We start from the raw sequence: 16,091 nt of genomic DNA, 5'->3' as shown, positions 1-16,091 counted from the left end.
ACGTGGTTCCTAAATCTCTGTCTTACCATTATATAATCTATCTGATACCTTCTAGTATCTCCAGGATTCTTCCATGTATACAATCTTCTTTAATGATTCTTGAACCAAGTGTTAGCTATGATTAAGTTATGCTCTGTGCAAAATTCTACCAGGCGGCTTCCTCTTTCATTTCTTAGCCCTAATCCCTATTCACCTAATACGTTTCCTTCTCTTCCTTTTCCTGCTCTCGAATTCCAGTCGCCCATGACTATTAAATTTTCGTCTCCCTTCACTACCTGAATAATTTCTTTTATCTCATCATACATTTCTTCAATTTCTTCATCGTCTGCAGAGCTAGTTGGCATATAAACTTGTACTACTGTAGTAGGCGTGGGCTTCGTGTCTATCTTGGCCACAATAATGCGTTCACCATGCTGTTTGTAGTAGCTTACCTGCACTCCTATTTTTTTATTCATTATTAAACCTACTCCTGCATTACCCATATTTGATTTTGTGTTTATAACCCTGTATTCACCTGACCAAAAGTCTTGTTCCTCCTGCCACCGAACTTCACTAATTCCCACTATATCTAACTTTAACCTATCCATTTCTCTTTTTAAATTTTCTAATCTACCTGCCCGGTTAAGGGATCTGACGTTCCACGCTCCGATCCGTAGAACGCCAGTTTTCTTTTTCCTGATAACGACGTCCTCCTGAGTAGTCCCCGCCAGGAGATCTGAATGGGGGACTATTTTACCTCCGGAATATTTTACCCAAGAGGACGCCATCATTATTTATCCATACAGTAAAGCTGCATGCCCTCGGGAAAAATTAAGGCCGTAGTTTCCCCTTGCTTTCAGCCGTTCACAGTGCCAGCACAGCAAGGCCGTTTTGGTTAATGTTGCAAGGCCAGGTCAGTCAATTATCCAGACTGTGCCCCTGCAACTACTGAAAAGGCTGCTGCCCCTCTTCAGGAACCACACGTTTGTCTGGCCTCTCAACAGATACCCCTCCGTTGTGGTTGCACCTACGGTACGGCCATCTGTATCGCTGAGGCACACAAGCCTCCCCACCAACGGCAAGGTCCATGGTTCATGGGGAAGACCATTGATTATGATGCTTTTATAATCAGCAAAGAGCACAATTTCTGCTTTATCAGTGTAAGGTGGAATGTTATTCATATGTAGCAAGAACAACAGTGGTCCAGTATAACGTAACACTTGGCTTTCTATCAGTGATCCACTTACTCATTATATCTCAAGAGCTATAGAGTTGTAAGTTTCTCCAAACTAACATTTGATTTGCACCGTCAGATGCCTCAGACAAAAAATTACAGCAGGTGAAATCTTGTCATTCACATATTTTAATGCACTATCAATGAAGTAGTAAATATCATGTTCAGTGGAGAAGCACTTCTACAATTCAAATTGTGACTGACCCAGAATGTTCTATTTGCAGGTATGCATTATCTCTTCCAAAACTTTTGAGAGGGAGATTAACAGTCAAACAATTAGGTACTTACTAATACTTTTCCTAATGCTTGCTGAAATAAAGTTCTAACAATGTGTTACTTTTATCTGTCTAGAAAGATACATTATTATATATAAAAGGTACAGCTGAGCACAATAGCTATATCAGAAGAATACAACTTTAGTAATGTTCTTAATCCATGAGAATTTTTGTTCTTAAGGGACTTAATTATTTTTCTGGTTTAATTGGAAGTGATCTCAAATTGATTGAATGCCTGTGGTGCTGACTATCACATATACTTCAGTGCTTCTTGTTTTGAGCTGACTGTCCCCAGTTTCTCGTCTACATTTAGAAAGTGATTGTTAAAGAGGTTTGTTGTATGTTTGGCATCATGTGTTGTTTGGTCATTATCTTTAATTACTAAGATAATTTTGCCTCCTGATCTACCATTCTTGAGTTGTTGTTTATTAATACTTTCCCTTTACTTTTTTACTATGTCACTGATACTACATTCCATTGTTATGAATATATTACTTTAAGCTTTTGGATTAGTCTGTGTAATTTTTGTAGCCAGTGAAGAGAAAGAATCTGCTACTAAATATGCGGACAGTATTTATGTTAGAAAACTAGAGTGTAATTAGTTACAGCTGTGAAATTTGTGTGAAAGGTGTTTTATCTTATGTCATAATTATTACATGTGTCACTTCGATGAAGTCAAATTTTTGTGCATTTTGTTATATGGTGGCTATAGCAAGAGTAAGGTAGTGCACTTCACCCTACATTTGCTTGTCTTATGAACCTTTGATTTTCTTGCCAGATATTTGGAACAAAATGCTATTGCAGACAAAAATGACAAGATGTACGGTATAATTGCAGTATATGTAGCTTGCAGGTAAGCCTCATCACAAAACTGTTTTTGCTATTTCAGATTTGTTGTTAAGTTAATTCTATTATACAATAATACGAATTTTCTTTTCATTGGAACCTCACATTTTCAAAATTATTCATATTACAAAAATCCTATTACAGGTATACATTACTTGAAGTCATATTCCGCTTTTGTCTCTTCATGTTTGTAGCTTTCACATAAAGACGTCTTCCTTGAAATCTATCACTTTCTAGAACTATATTGTAGTTTGCATTTTGATAGCTCTGAAATAAGAATTATCATTAATTAAATTTAGACTTTAGAGAGCAGGATTCAGGAATGCCGCACGGAGTACCTTGTTGGATCACACAGCTCTGCAGTTCAGTTTTAGCGTAGGCTTGCTTCACCATTTTCCTAATTTTGTCAGTTATTAGCTTTCTCATTCCTATCTTATGCATTCATTGCTACCAGATACTTTATAACATCATGTAAACATTTTCATTTTGGTCTATTCCTTTTTCTGTTATAATATACCCATTTCCATAATATCTTATACCCATTTCCATAATTTCTTTTAAAAGTCACATATCATTCCTTATTTGTATACTAGCCATCTTAGTCTGTGTGATGTTATAAATGTGGCAGTGTCCTCATTTTCTAAAATATTTATTTATTCATTTATCTGCACAGATGCCAAATGGGCTATAGTTTTTCAATTTATTTTCCTTTAGAAAATTTGTAAACATCATTTATTGCCTTTGTTAGCATCCAGACATTTGTTGCATAGGTAAGAACTGATCTGATGAGTATCTTGCATATACTACATTTCATCCAACTAATAATTATTTTGCTCTTTAACCATTTCTCTGATGTTGACAAGTTAAATTGTAATGAAACACCAGTCTACAGAGGCCGTTGATGAGTTGAAGCACTTCCTCTGTGTTTTTCTTGGTCACTGTTGAATTAACTCGTGCCACCTTGCTGTACTCTGAGTGCTAATGATGAGTATAATTGCACCGCTCCTCGGATACCTGTGTGTTGTTGACGAGTTTATCCACACAGTGGATTTTCTTCCCCTTACCTCAGTAGCTTTTCACTCTTTTGGCTGATAAGTTGTGTTTAGCTGCATTCCCATTTTTGTGCATTCAGTTTCACATGGTGTGTTACTGTTTACCAAGATAGGTATCACAATGTTTTGGTCAACAGCTATTTTCATAGGAACAGATAACAGAGATACAAAGAGCAACAGTGGGGATAAATTATTCAATGTCAGCGTAACTGATAACTCCTCTACAGATTTTGAAAGCATAGGCTTAAGGTGTCAACATAGAAGGTCCCAACAAGGAATAAAATTGATAGTGAAATGCTTGTGATAAAAGCATGGTATGGTGTCAGATTTGATTGGAAAGGATTGTCCACTTAGTTGTGCATTTGATGATTTGCCTTTGGGGCAAAACAGTCAGCTAGAGAATCCAAGCAGTTTTGTTATTTTTCATTTTATCCTTGACAGAAGATACTATACTGACAAATACACAGACTTGAGGTGTGAAGTACTGTAATATCTATTTTGTATGTCAAGTGCATAAAAGTAAATATTTTGCATGCAATGCTTCAGGAAGACAAGAATAATAACCAGTCATCTGTTTATATACTGAAACACACATATATAAATAAAAATACTGATACACTGAGATTTCTGTTGCCTTGAAAATTTTGTTGTAGATTCCGATACAAAGGTACCATTTTTGCACATTACCATTAACTGTTTGGGTCCAAACACAACTGGTCCTTTGTGACTGTCCACAGATGAATTATTTTGCCAGAAAACACACAGGAAAAGATGAACATTTTGGACTATGTACACTTGATTTCCAGAGTTACACTAAAGTTACAAAATATTACTAACTATCTGACATTTCTGATCAACAAGAAATCATTGGAAATTTCAGAAACAAATTGCCAAATCTCCTAATGGGGTGAAAGCTGTGCAGTAGATGCTCTGTTTCCGTAGTGTATGTAGTACAGAAAGGCAGTTTGTCCTCCTCCAATGATTAACCTATTGGCTTATACAGCAGGCTCACAGGTTTCAAGTCCATTATTATCTCGCTGACTGTGAGACAGGCCAAGCCACTATAGCTTCTTCTTACTGTTTCGTCTTTGTTAATAGATTGCATGACATGTTATATACCATTGGTAAGCTGAGAAATGCAGTGAAACTGCTGTTTCACGATTTCGTGTGGTCCGGACTTAAAAAATGTAAAATTGAGGAAAATTCAGGCTTGAGGAAAACATTAAAACCTCCAAAATATGAGCAAAAATATTTGTGAATAGTATATGTGATTAAAAATCGCCATCCTCTCCAATACATGGCAATAAATCTGTAGAAGTCAAGGAAATTAAATCTACAATACAATAGTTACACAATAATTTGTGGTAATGAATTTCATCAGTTCTTAAAAAATCACAGGTATATAACAGCAAGCGAAAATTTGTCAGAAAATTGAAATTAGTATCTGGGTACAAGGTAATCAAGCTATTTTCCAACCTGCTACGACCACAAATTATACATCAAAATATGTGTGTTTGAGAGATCTTTCCTTTGTGCTCACTCAGAAAGAAGCAAAAATTGATGAACATGGTGAATTAAACTGAAAACTGTGAAATACAGTAAAAGGTGTTGGAATTAACATGTGGGGGTGTGTGTGTATTCTTTCTGTAGCTAATGGCAGTGCAGCATATTCTGGTGATGCAAGCACAGTGACATCTAGTGTATTGCTTGTAAACATCCAGAAGGCGAGCTCATTTTATGTCTGTGGATTGAGTAATTTTCACACTACTTTTTGCATGACCTGACATAATCCTGATGTAGTGATGCTATAAAGGTGACGAGAAACGAGGCTTTTGATTTGTTGATTGCTATAGTGCAAAGTTGATGTTTATGAATGCATAAGTGACAGGAGAATCTCAGTTGTAGTGAGGACTCTTTACAGGAAAGTGTTTGTAGTTGTGCAACATGCTAAGGACTTGTGACAAAGGAGAATATGAATGTTACTGCTCATCGTTTCACTTGCAGCAATTAAGGTGTCCTCCTTAGTTCCTGCCTAACCGCACACTTGGAAATCATCACATATTTGGAAACAAAGAGCCAAATATTTGTGAGAAGGAAGAATATGGATTTTATCACTACTTGTTTGTCTCAGCGAGTAAAGCTGTCCTCTTTGGCTCTTGCCTAACCACTCACTCTGAAATGACCACATATTTGGGAAATGATCAGTGAGGTATTTGTGAAAAGGAAGATGTCCTGTCAGGTTCCTGCCTAGCCAAACACTCAGAAATCATCACATATTTGGAAATGGACAGCCAAAGATTTATTTCATCCTTTGTTCTCTAATCAGATGGAAATGTTTCAAGAATGAATTATGCAGAACATGTCTACATCTACATCTACATCTGCATCCATACTCCGCAAGCCACCTGACGGTGTGTGGCGGAGGGTACTTGTATTACATTCATAACGAAGTCCCAGAATGTGTTAACAATGCTAATATGGACAAAATATGTTAGCATATAATAGGATGTGAATTTGTCACATCTAAATCTCTAAACCACAATTTTATTCATTACACTACAGATAAGTCATATGAGTTTTGTCTCTTGACAGTGCGAGTTGGCACAGTGGTTAGCACACTGGACTCGTATTTAGGTGGACAACAGTTCAAACTGTTATGGTGACGACGAACGAGTCGTCGCCGTGTTGACTGGTGGTCAACGCTAAATAGAAACACATAAGTAACAGTAGGTTTGTCAGTAATGTCGATAAGGTGGTGGCTGCATGGTCTGGATCTGCAACAACTAAAATAATTAGAAGTCGTTGGTAGAAAATAATATATATTGTACTTAACTGGTTGTACAGGATTCTTATTTTCTGCGTACATATAATTATAAACAGATAGCTAGTCAGGACTCACTTGGGCCATACATTACTAAGTGCCTTGTTAGAGGTTGCTTCCTATCAACAAGTTGCACAAATGCATGCTGCACATGCACATTGACTGGTAGGGCAGTTGTGTGCAACCCAGTGTCCTCATAAAAACTAGGCTTTAGTGTGGTGTGGTGAGTGCACTGGCTGTTGGGTGACGTAACAAGATGTCAGCCAATAAGCGCTCACTAGCTGGAAATGGCCGATGTTTCCTTGATTCTGACCGGGATATTCTTCTAAACTCAGTGTTTGAATTTGAAGGTTAACAATCGATATTGCTGAATACAGTACATCGGAAATGCAGCCAAAAAGATGAGACTGAGTTATGAGGAAAGGTGGCAGCTGGGTCCCTTCATCGCATTTTGCCTCAGTCCAGAATACTTCATGCCGATTGTCCTGTTTTTCCACTTTCCATTGCTGCCACAATGTAGCAGTAGTTGTTTCACAAGTGCGCGGTGAAGCTGAACATTGCAAGTTAGTTTGGCAATGCTGATCGTGGAGTACGTCAGAATTTCCTCTCTCACAGCTCCCCTCTCTGCACCGGCTTAAAATGTTCCCTTAACTCTGGAACCACCAGTGGTGTAAACTGTCTGTTTTTAGTGCCACTAAAGTCTTGTTCAGTCACATCAAGTGTCAATAGGAAGAAAATGGTGTGAATGGAAGCAAAACATCGTGTAAGAATGTAGAATGGAGTTAAACCTGACTATGAAGAAAAACAAAATCAGATAATTTTTAGCATTGATGTTATGTGTTTTTCACAGGGGCTATGAATTCATGGCATAGAACTGGGGAAAATGTAAGATAGGAGAACTTAAAAAAATCAGAGTTTCATTGTAGATCTATTTAATGACATAGAACATACTTGATTGCTTTCGATATTTTGTGAGCTATAAGCAATCGTTTTCAGGTTTTGTTAGGTTTATCCCTCCCAATCCCATCGAGAAAGGACCCTGCAGGAATTGTTTAGCATGCAAAACAGGGAAGAAGAAAAGTGATACACAGTATGAGAGCTTTTAAAACAGTATTGTCCTCACTCTCATCGCTTCAGTAAATAGTGAAGATAGATGTATAAAGAATTCCAGTAAAAATTATATGATTTTGTGAAAAATGTGTAAGACAACATATGCTGGTTTTCATTAATTTAAATAATAAATATAGTGTCAACTATGGGAAAAAATTTTAGGAAGTCAGTGGATAACCATTCAAGTAGTCCATCAAAAGTCATAGATGATGCTGCCAAGTAAGTTTTGTGATACAGTTCCTCCGTACCAAATTTCATCGAAATCAATTTTGTGATTTAGGCATGAAAACATAACAGACAGAGTTACTTTCCCATTTATAATATTAGTATGTGAATATAAATTAAACAATTTGAGGATCATATAAGCATTGTATCCATTATGTTGAATTGTATTATCTAGAACACATCTACTAATAAAAACATTTTCACAAATATAAAGTTCAAAAGTCAAAGAGTGAGTAGCTTTTTCAAAGAGTAAATATTCCCCAATTCACATAATATTGTTCAAATCAATAAATATATTGTACTACACACATTCTAAAGTAGCTTATGCTCTTTTCCAGTGTTTAAACTATCCCCATACCAGATTTCATCTACAAAATCTGTTCAGCGGTTCAGTCATGAAAATGTAAGACAGAGTTAATTTTGCTTTTATAATATGAGTATGACTTTAGTATATTGAAGATTACATACAGTGCAGTAGGTATTACTGGCTTATAACTATGGAGGACCACTGAACTACTTTTGTGTATTGAAAGCAACACTGAATTATTGGAATTGGTAAGCATGCCATGTTTAAAGCTTTGTGGATTTGTAATAACAGTTAATTCAGTCAGGCATCAGTTATTACATCTAAAGTAATGTGCCTCTCAGCAGTAACAGATTCTGGAACAACAGAAGGAGACATTATAGAAAGCACTTCCGAAATATTCAGCACAAAGTGAGACAGGCCGCTTGGGTAGCCTCAGCCCAGGTTGAAGCCCCGATGTGGACTGTTAGACAATGACATGGTGCTTAGCTCTGTGTTTAACAACCATGTCTGCAGCAGCCAAAAGATTAATGTTTTAGAAATTTGCATAGTATGCTCCAGATTCAGCTTGGGTTCTTTCTTTAATTATATTTGTTGTATTATTCTGCATTGTCCCTTACTGGATCCAAATATTGAAATGTATTTACCTGTCCTAGTTTTTCTTTTGTCACCACTTAATACGTTAGCTATCTGTGTGTGTGTGTGTGTGTGTGTGTGTGTGTGTGTGTGTGTGTGTGTGTGTGTGAGAGAGAGAGAGAGAGAGAGAGAGAGCGAGCGAGCGCACACGGGGGTGGGGGGTTGGGATGAGTCTTGCTATATCCATGTCATTCAATAAGAAACCACAAGTGCCTTCCAGGTCATGCCAAAAGAAGTGCACCCTGGTTTGGTTTGTTACAGGTTTGGCTAACCTGAGATTCCTAAGTTCAGGTTTTGACCAATGCGAACAGTCTTATGGAACTGTAAGGCCCTGGTGTTCATCAGTGATTCCCATTTGTCATGATGATGCATTGTTGTATTGTAGACTGATCAAGGATAGAGCCATTCACTACCTTGATTACGAAAGATGCCCAGAGTACCGTATTTACTCGAATCTAAGCCACACTTTTTTTCCGGTTTTTGTAATCCAAAAAACTGCCTGCGGCTTAGAATCGAGTGCAAAGCAAGCGGAAGCTCTGAAAAATGTTGGTAGGTGCCGCCACAACTAACTTCTGCCGTCGAATATATGTAGCGCTACACAGGCATGCTTTGTAGGCACAAAGATAAGTACACCCCCTGCGGGTCCGGGGATTAGAATAGGCCCGAGGTCTTCCTGCCTGTCGTAAGAGGCGACTAAAAGGAGTCCATCCCCCTCATGGGGGTAGTTAGCGCCTGCGTCCGGAGACGGACGGTCCCACGACCAATATTTGTGGTCTTTTTGGTTTTTTACTTCTCGTTTCTTCCTTCTTTTGTTGGTTCCTTTCTTTGTTCTTCTCCATCTCACTGTCTTCCTTACTCTTTCCCTTGCCTTCTTCTCCTTGCCTTCTTCTCCTTGCCTTCTTCTCCTTGCCTTCTTCTCCTTGCCTTCTTCTCCTTGCCTTCTCTGGTCTCCACTTTGGCGTTTAAGTCAGTCTATCCTCTCTCTCTTCCCTTTCCTCTTCTTCCTTCCTCCCTGTGCGCACCTGAAGGCCGACCCACACGTTCGCACGCGTAGCCGGTGACGGAGTAACGCGTAATTCCCCGCCCTGGGTAGACAAGTAAGGCACGCGTGTACCCCCTGGTAAAGGCCAGGCCCGGGGAGGGGTGATTGCCTGAGCTGATACCTTCTGTACATGCCGATTGGTCCCTCCGTCTGTTTCTCGGGAGGTGTGACCTGAGGTGTAAACATTCACCTAAGGCGGGAGTGCCCTCTGAGAGGGTCCCCATAAGGAAGGAGCGCGCCATCGGAGACGCTGGCAATCATGGGGGATTCCTCCGCAATGGATTTCTCTTCTTCTCTCTCGACTTCTGCCCACAAACAGAAACATGACCAGCCCCCAGTGACAAAAGTACTACCGCCTACCCCACAGTTCCTCGTCATTTCTCGATCTGAGGACGGAAAGGATTTTTCCTCTGTCAACCCTTTCATTATCCAGAAGAGCGTAGATGCCATAGCCGGTACTGTTAAGTCTTGTACGAGGTTGTGTAATGGTACCTTGTTACTAGAAACTGAGAGCGCCTTTCAGGCACAGAAACTGCTTTGAGCCACACTCCTGTACACGTTCCCTGTCCGGGTGGAGGCTCACCGAACTTTCGACTCGTCTCGTGGTGTGGTCTATACTAGATCCCTCGACGGATTGACTGGCGAGGAGATTCAGTCTTTCCTCGCTGAGCAGTGCATGACGGCTGTCCATAGGGTCATGAAAAAGGTCAACAATGACCTTGTACCGACCCGGACACTTTTCTTGACCTTTGATAGTGTTAAGCTGCCATCGCGCATCAAAGCGGGCTACGAGGTTATTTCTGTTCGCCCCTATGTCCCGACACCTACGCGCTGCTACCAGTGTCAGCGTTTCAATCACACTCGACAGTCTTGTTCCAATGCGGCTAAATGTGTCACTTGTGGCAGGGATGCCCATGAGGGTGACTGTACACCTCCATCTCCTCATTGTGTGAACTGTCAGGGTGACCATGCCGCATCCTCCCGCGACTGTCCTGCCTATAAGGAAGAACGCTGCATCCAAGAAATTCGGGTCAAAGAGAAAGTGTCCACCTCGGCTGCTCGCAAGCTAATGGCTAGTAGGAAGCCCACGCTGCTCCCAGCGGGTAAATACAGTACTGTCCTCACCTCTCCTTGGACTACCAGAGAGGTGGCAACCCAGACATGCGATCTGACCTTCAGCACCACGGTCGTCCGTTCGGCCAGTGCTAAGATCGCGCGGTCGACATCTCCTCTTCCTCCCATCACCCCACAGACACCAGCCCCTTCATCAGCTTCTGCTAAGACGAAGACCCAGAAGTCAGATGCACGGGCCTTCAAGAAGGAACCGTCCCATGCAGACTTCCTACGTACCTCGACCTCCCAGCCATCGCCCGGTACTTCCACCAAACAACCTACCCAGAAGGCTCATAGGAAGCACAGTTCTCCTTCTCCGCCACGGCGTATTTCTTCTCCTGCGCCACCCAGCGGTTGCCGCCCCAGGCCGTCATCCGTTTTGCCTGGCCACACCGCTGGTAGCCGAACATGTGGCCATTCACCGGCGGAGGAAGCTCCCCCTCCCGGCCATCTTACCAAGATGGCCGATGAACCTATAGAACCAATGGACGATGACTGTCCGCCTACTGGGAGCGGCTGCAGTGCTCGCTCGAAGCCAGGCCCTCAGTGGCCTTCTAGGTGACCCCTTCATTCATCTTCCTTTTCTTCTCACGATGGCACTTATTCACTGGAATATTTGCAGCATTCGCTCCAACCGAGAGGACTTGAAGTTGCTGCTCTGCTTGCACCGTCCGCTCGTCGTAGCCCTCCAGGAAACGAAGCTACCCCCATGCGATCAAATTGCCTTGGCACACTACGCCTCTGTGCGTTTTGACCTACCCTCTGTGGTAGGTATCCCGGCTCATGGAGGGTTTATGTTGCTGGTCCGGGATGATATTTACTATGATCCCATCACGTTGCACACCGGCCTGCAGGCAGTTGCCATTCGAATTACTCTCCCCACTTTTACGTTTTCCATTTGTACCGTTTACACTCCATCATCGTCTGCCGTTACCTGGACAGACATGATGCAAATTATTGCTCAGCTACCTACACCATTTTTGTTAACTGGAGACTTCAATGCCCACCATCCCCTTTGGGGCTCTCCAGCAGCCTGCCCGAGGGGCTCCCTGCTAGCAGACCTTTTCAACCAGCTCAATCTTGTCTGCCTCAATACTGGCGACCCTACTTTTCTTTCGGACACATCTCACACCTATTCCCATTTAGACCTCTCTATATGTACTACCCAACTTGCACGCCGGTTTGAGTGGTATGCACTTTCTGATACATATTCGAGCGACCACTTCCCGTGTGTTATCCATCTCCTGCAGCATACCCCCTCTCCGTGCTCATCTAGTTGGACCATCTCCAAAGCAGACTGGGGGCTCTTCTCTTCCAGGGCGACCTTTCAGGATCAAACCTTCACAAGCTGCGATTGTCAGGTCGCACACCTCAAGGAAGTCATTCTCACGGCTGCTAAATATTCCATCCCTCACCCTACTACTTCTCCACGTTGCGTACCGGTCCCCTGGTGGACCGCAGCATGTAGATACATTTTACGTGCTCGTCGACGTGCTTTACACACCTTTAAACGCCACCCTACAGTGGCGAATTGTATCAATTATAAACGATTAGGTGCACAGTGTCGTCGTATTATTAAAGAAAGCAAGAAAGCCAGCTGGGCTGCTTTCACAAGCACCTTCAACAGTTTTACTCCTTCTTCTGTTGTCTGGGGTAGCCTGCGCCGGCTATCTGGCACTAAGGTCCACTCACCAGTTTCAAGCTTGACGGTCGCGAATGACGTCCTTGTGGCCCCTGAGGATGTCTCCAATGCCTACGGCCGCTTTTTCGCAGAGGTTTCGAGCTCCGCTCATTACCACCCTGCCTTCCTCCCCCACAAACAGGCAGAGGAGGCTAGGCCACCTAACTTCCGCTCCTCGAATCGTGAAAGTTACAATGCCCCATTCACCATGCGGGAACTCGAAAATGCACTTGGCCGGTCATGGTCCTCTGCTCCAGGGCCTGATTCTATTCATATTCAGATGCTGAAGAACCTTTCTCCTGCGGATAAAGGTTTTTTTCTTCGTACTTACAATCGCATCTGGATTGAGGGACATGTTCCCGCATGCTGGCGCGAGTCTATTGTTGTCCCGATCCCTAAGCCGGGGAAGGACAAGCACTTGCCTTCCAGTTATCGACCCATCTCGCTTACCAGCTGTGTCTGTAAAGTGATGGAGCGAATGGTTAACTCTCGTTTGGTTTGGCTGCTCGAGTCTCGACGCCTACTTACCAATGTACAATGTGGATTTCGTAGGCGCCGCTCTGCTGTTGACCATCTGGTTACCTTGTCGACCTTCATTATGAATAACTTCTTGCGGAAGCGCCCGACCGCGGCTGTGTTCTTTGATTTGGAGAAGGCTTACGACACCTGTTGGAGGGCGGGCATTCTTCACACCATGCATACATGGGGCCTTCACGGTCGCCTCCCTCTTTTTATTCGTTCCTTTTTAATGGATCGACAGTTCAGGGTACATGTGGTTTCTGTCCTGTCAGACACCTTTCGCCAGGAGAATGGGATGCCACAGGGCTCAGTTTTGAGTGTCGCTCTCTTCGCCATAGCGATCAATCCAATAATGGATTGCCTCCCAGCTGATGTATCAGGCTCCCTTTTCGTGCAGCGTGCAGCGTACATGTTTCCTGGAGCGCTGTCTTCAGCGTTCTCTTGACCGTCTTTACTCCTGGAGTGTCGCCAATGGCTTCCGTTTTTCTGCCGAGAAGATGGTCTGTATTAACTTCTGGCGCTACAAAGAGTTTCTCCCACCATCCTTACGACTCAGTCCCATTGCTCTCCCATTCGTGGAGACAACAAAATTTTTAGGTCTTACATTTGACAGGAAACTTAGCTGGTCTCCACATGTGTCATATTTGGCTGCCCGTTGTACCCGTTCTCTAAATGTCCTCCGTGTTCTCAGTGGTATGTCATGGGAAGCGGATCGAACCGTCCTACTTCGCCTATATCGGTCGATCGTCCGCTCCAAGCTGGATTATGGGAGCTTTGTATACTCCTCGGCACGGCCATCCATCTTACGCCGCCTCAACTCCATACAACATCGGGGTTTACGACTTGCGATCGGAGTGTTTTATACTAGTCCCGTTGAGAGTCTTCATGCTGACGCTGGTGAATTGCCACTCACCTACTGGCGTGATATACTGCTTTGTCGGTATGCCTGTCAGCTACTGTCAATGCCCGACCACCCGTCTTATCGTTCCTTTTTTGACGACTCTCTCGACCGTCAATACGGGTTGTATGTCTCTACCCTGCTACCCCCTGGAGTTCGCTTTCGTCGCCTCCTTCAACACCTTAATTTTTCACTCCCTGCAACCTTTCGAGTGGGCGAGAGCCACACCCCACCTTGGCTCCAGGCTCAGGTTCGCGTTCGCCTTGACCTCAGCTCGCTCCCCAGGTTCGGTCTACCACTCCCGTTTTGTCGAACTTCGTTCGAAGTTCATTAGTATGACCTTCATTTATACAGATGGCTCTAAGACCAATGACGGTGTTGGGTGTTCTTTTATTGTCGGGGCACAAAGTTTCAAATACCGGCTCCATGCTCATTGTTCGGTCTTCAGAGCTGAGCTCTTTGCCCTCTACCAGGCTGTTCTTTACATCTGCCGCCACCGACATTCTGCTTATGTCATCTGCTCCGATTCCCTGAGCGCCATCCAGAGCCTCAGTGATCCGCACCCGGTTCGCCCTTTCGTGCATCGGATCCAACGCTCTCTTCAGCAGCTGGTGGACGTCGGTTCTCCGGTTAGCTTTATGTGGGTTCCTGGCCATGTCGGTATCCCTGGGAACGAAGCTGCAGATGCCGCGACCAAGGCTGCGGTCCTCCAGCCTCGGACAGCTTCTTGTTGTGTCCCTTCGTCAGATTGTAGCAGGGTCATTTGTCAGCGCATTTTATCGCTGTGGCATGCTGAATGGGCTGCACTTACAGACAACAAGCTTCGGGCCTTGAAACCTCTTCCCTCGGCTTGGACGTCATCCTCACGACCTTCTCGGCGGGAGGAGGTCGTTTTGGCCCGGTTACAAATTGGACACTGCCGGTTCAGCCATCGCCATCTGCTGATGGCTGCGCCGGCGCCGTTCTGCCCATGTGGGCAATTGCTAACGATCCGCCACATTTTAACGTCTTGTCCGGATTTTGATCTTGGCCTGCCATTTACTCTAGATGCCATTTTAGCGGATGACCCACGAGCACTGCTCGCGTTCTTCATTTTATCAACTTGACAACCCTCTCTAAGGACATTTGATTATGCTGTTTTTTTAATCCTATGCCTGTCAGTCTGTCTTTTATCGTGTTTTCCGTTTCGTTGCTGTTTTAAACTTGTGACTCGCGGTGCATTCCTAACGTAGTCTGGGCGCTAATGACCGTTGAAGTCGTGCGCCCTAAAATCACAAAAAAAAAGAGAGAGAGATAAGTACTGGCGCCAAAACCTCTGCGTCAGTAAATAAATTTAAAAAAGAAAGGGGGAAGACGATCTTTTTATCTCCTCCCCGAGTTTCGACCACTGCATTTTCATACATTATCCAACGAAGTAAATACAAATTCCGTATTGTTCGAATGTAGCAGAATTTCAATACACTACGAAAATCCAACTGGCAAGATTGTTCTGGATGTTTGTCAACCTAATATGGCCAACTCTACGTTCTGAATTTTTTCCTGCCTCTGAGAAGAGATTGTTGCTAATAGGAACCTGATGAAATGTGAATCACATGCAGTATTCTCTGCAACACAAGAATAGTACAAATATAAACATTTTGCCATGTATTCTTTCGTGTTTGCTCATTTAAATCCTGTCTGCCTAATAAACTATGAAACTAGAGTGACACAACAGCAAACGCGGAAGAATATACGTATCGTGTCATGTTTATATTCGTATTATTCTTATGCCTAATAGTGATACAGTCAGAAATGAAGCACGGCAACTGACTAGATTTATAAATCTAAGATTGCTCTAATTTCTGTGCAGAATTTGATGTACTAAAGAAGCGGCCGCAAAGATTTTCAAACGGAGAAAAATTTTCGCCTAACTCTTGTTCAGAACATGTTCTGCAGTCTATTATTTGGTTCTTGTTGATCATTATCAAACAAAGCAGCAGTGTAAGTAACAACAAATAGCAGTCTCTTGCCATAGTTTTGCTAACGAGACGATTCTTTCTTTCTTTTTTTTTTTTTTTTTTTTTTTTTTTTTTTAAATCGTAAGCGGAGGTAGCGCGCACAAAAGCAAGCCATGCCGCGAGCAGCGACAGGCCTTAACACGCACTATCAGAATGCGACAAACAATGCATGACACAGTACAGTAATGCATTTTCAGCTTAGAGTGACGTAAACACCTATAACAAAGAAAACGGCACTTATCAGATCAGATCAAAGCAAAATAAGCAATCGATTCAAACCAGATGAAGCACGTGAAAGAGGAAGGGTACCCGTATAAATACGGACGGAGTGCCTGATGCATAGCAATGGCTGCCTGGTA

At 42.9% G+C, this 16,091-nt stretch overlaps 1 protein-coding gene across 1 annotated transcript in view; it reads left to right on the top strand.

Annotated features, from left to right (window-relative positions):
• LOC124619679 (origin recognition complex subunit 6) overlaps positions 1–16,091 on the top strand; it is a 103,541-nt gene that overhangs the window by 44,312 nt on the left and 43,138 nt on the right. The window contains exon 4 of the mRNA XM_047146222.1: positions 2,267–2,341. Within this exon, the coding sequence (XP_047002178.1) occupies positions 2,267–2,341 (75 nt within the window). The remainder of the gene's footprint in view (positions 1–2,266; positions 2,342–16,091) is intronic.

Source organism: Schistocerca americana, chromosome 6 (assembly GCF_021461395.2).
Source record: "Schistocerca americana isolate TAMUIC-IGC-003095 chromosome 6, iqSchAmer2.1, whole genome shotgun sequence".
Classification (NCBI taxonomy): Eukaryota; Metazoa; Arthropoda; class Insecta; order Orthoptera; family Acrididae; genus Schistocerca; species Schistocerca americana.
The sequence above is the reverse complement of the archived record's forward strand: the minus strand, read 5'-3'. Positions and strand labels throughout refer to the sequence as shown.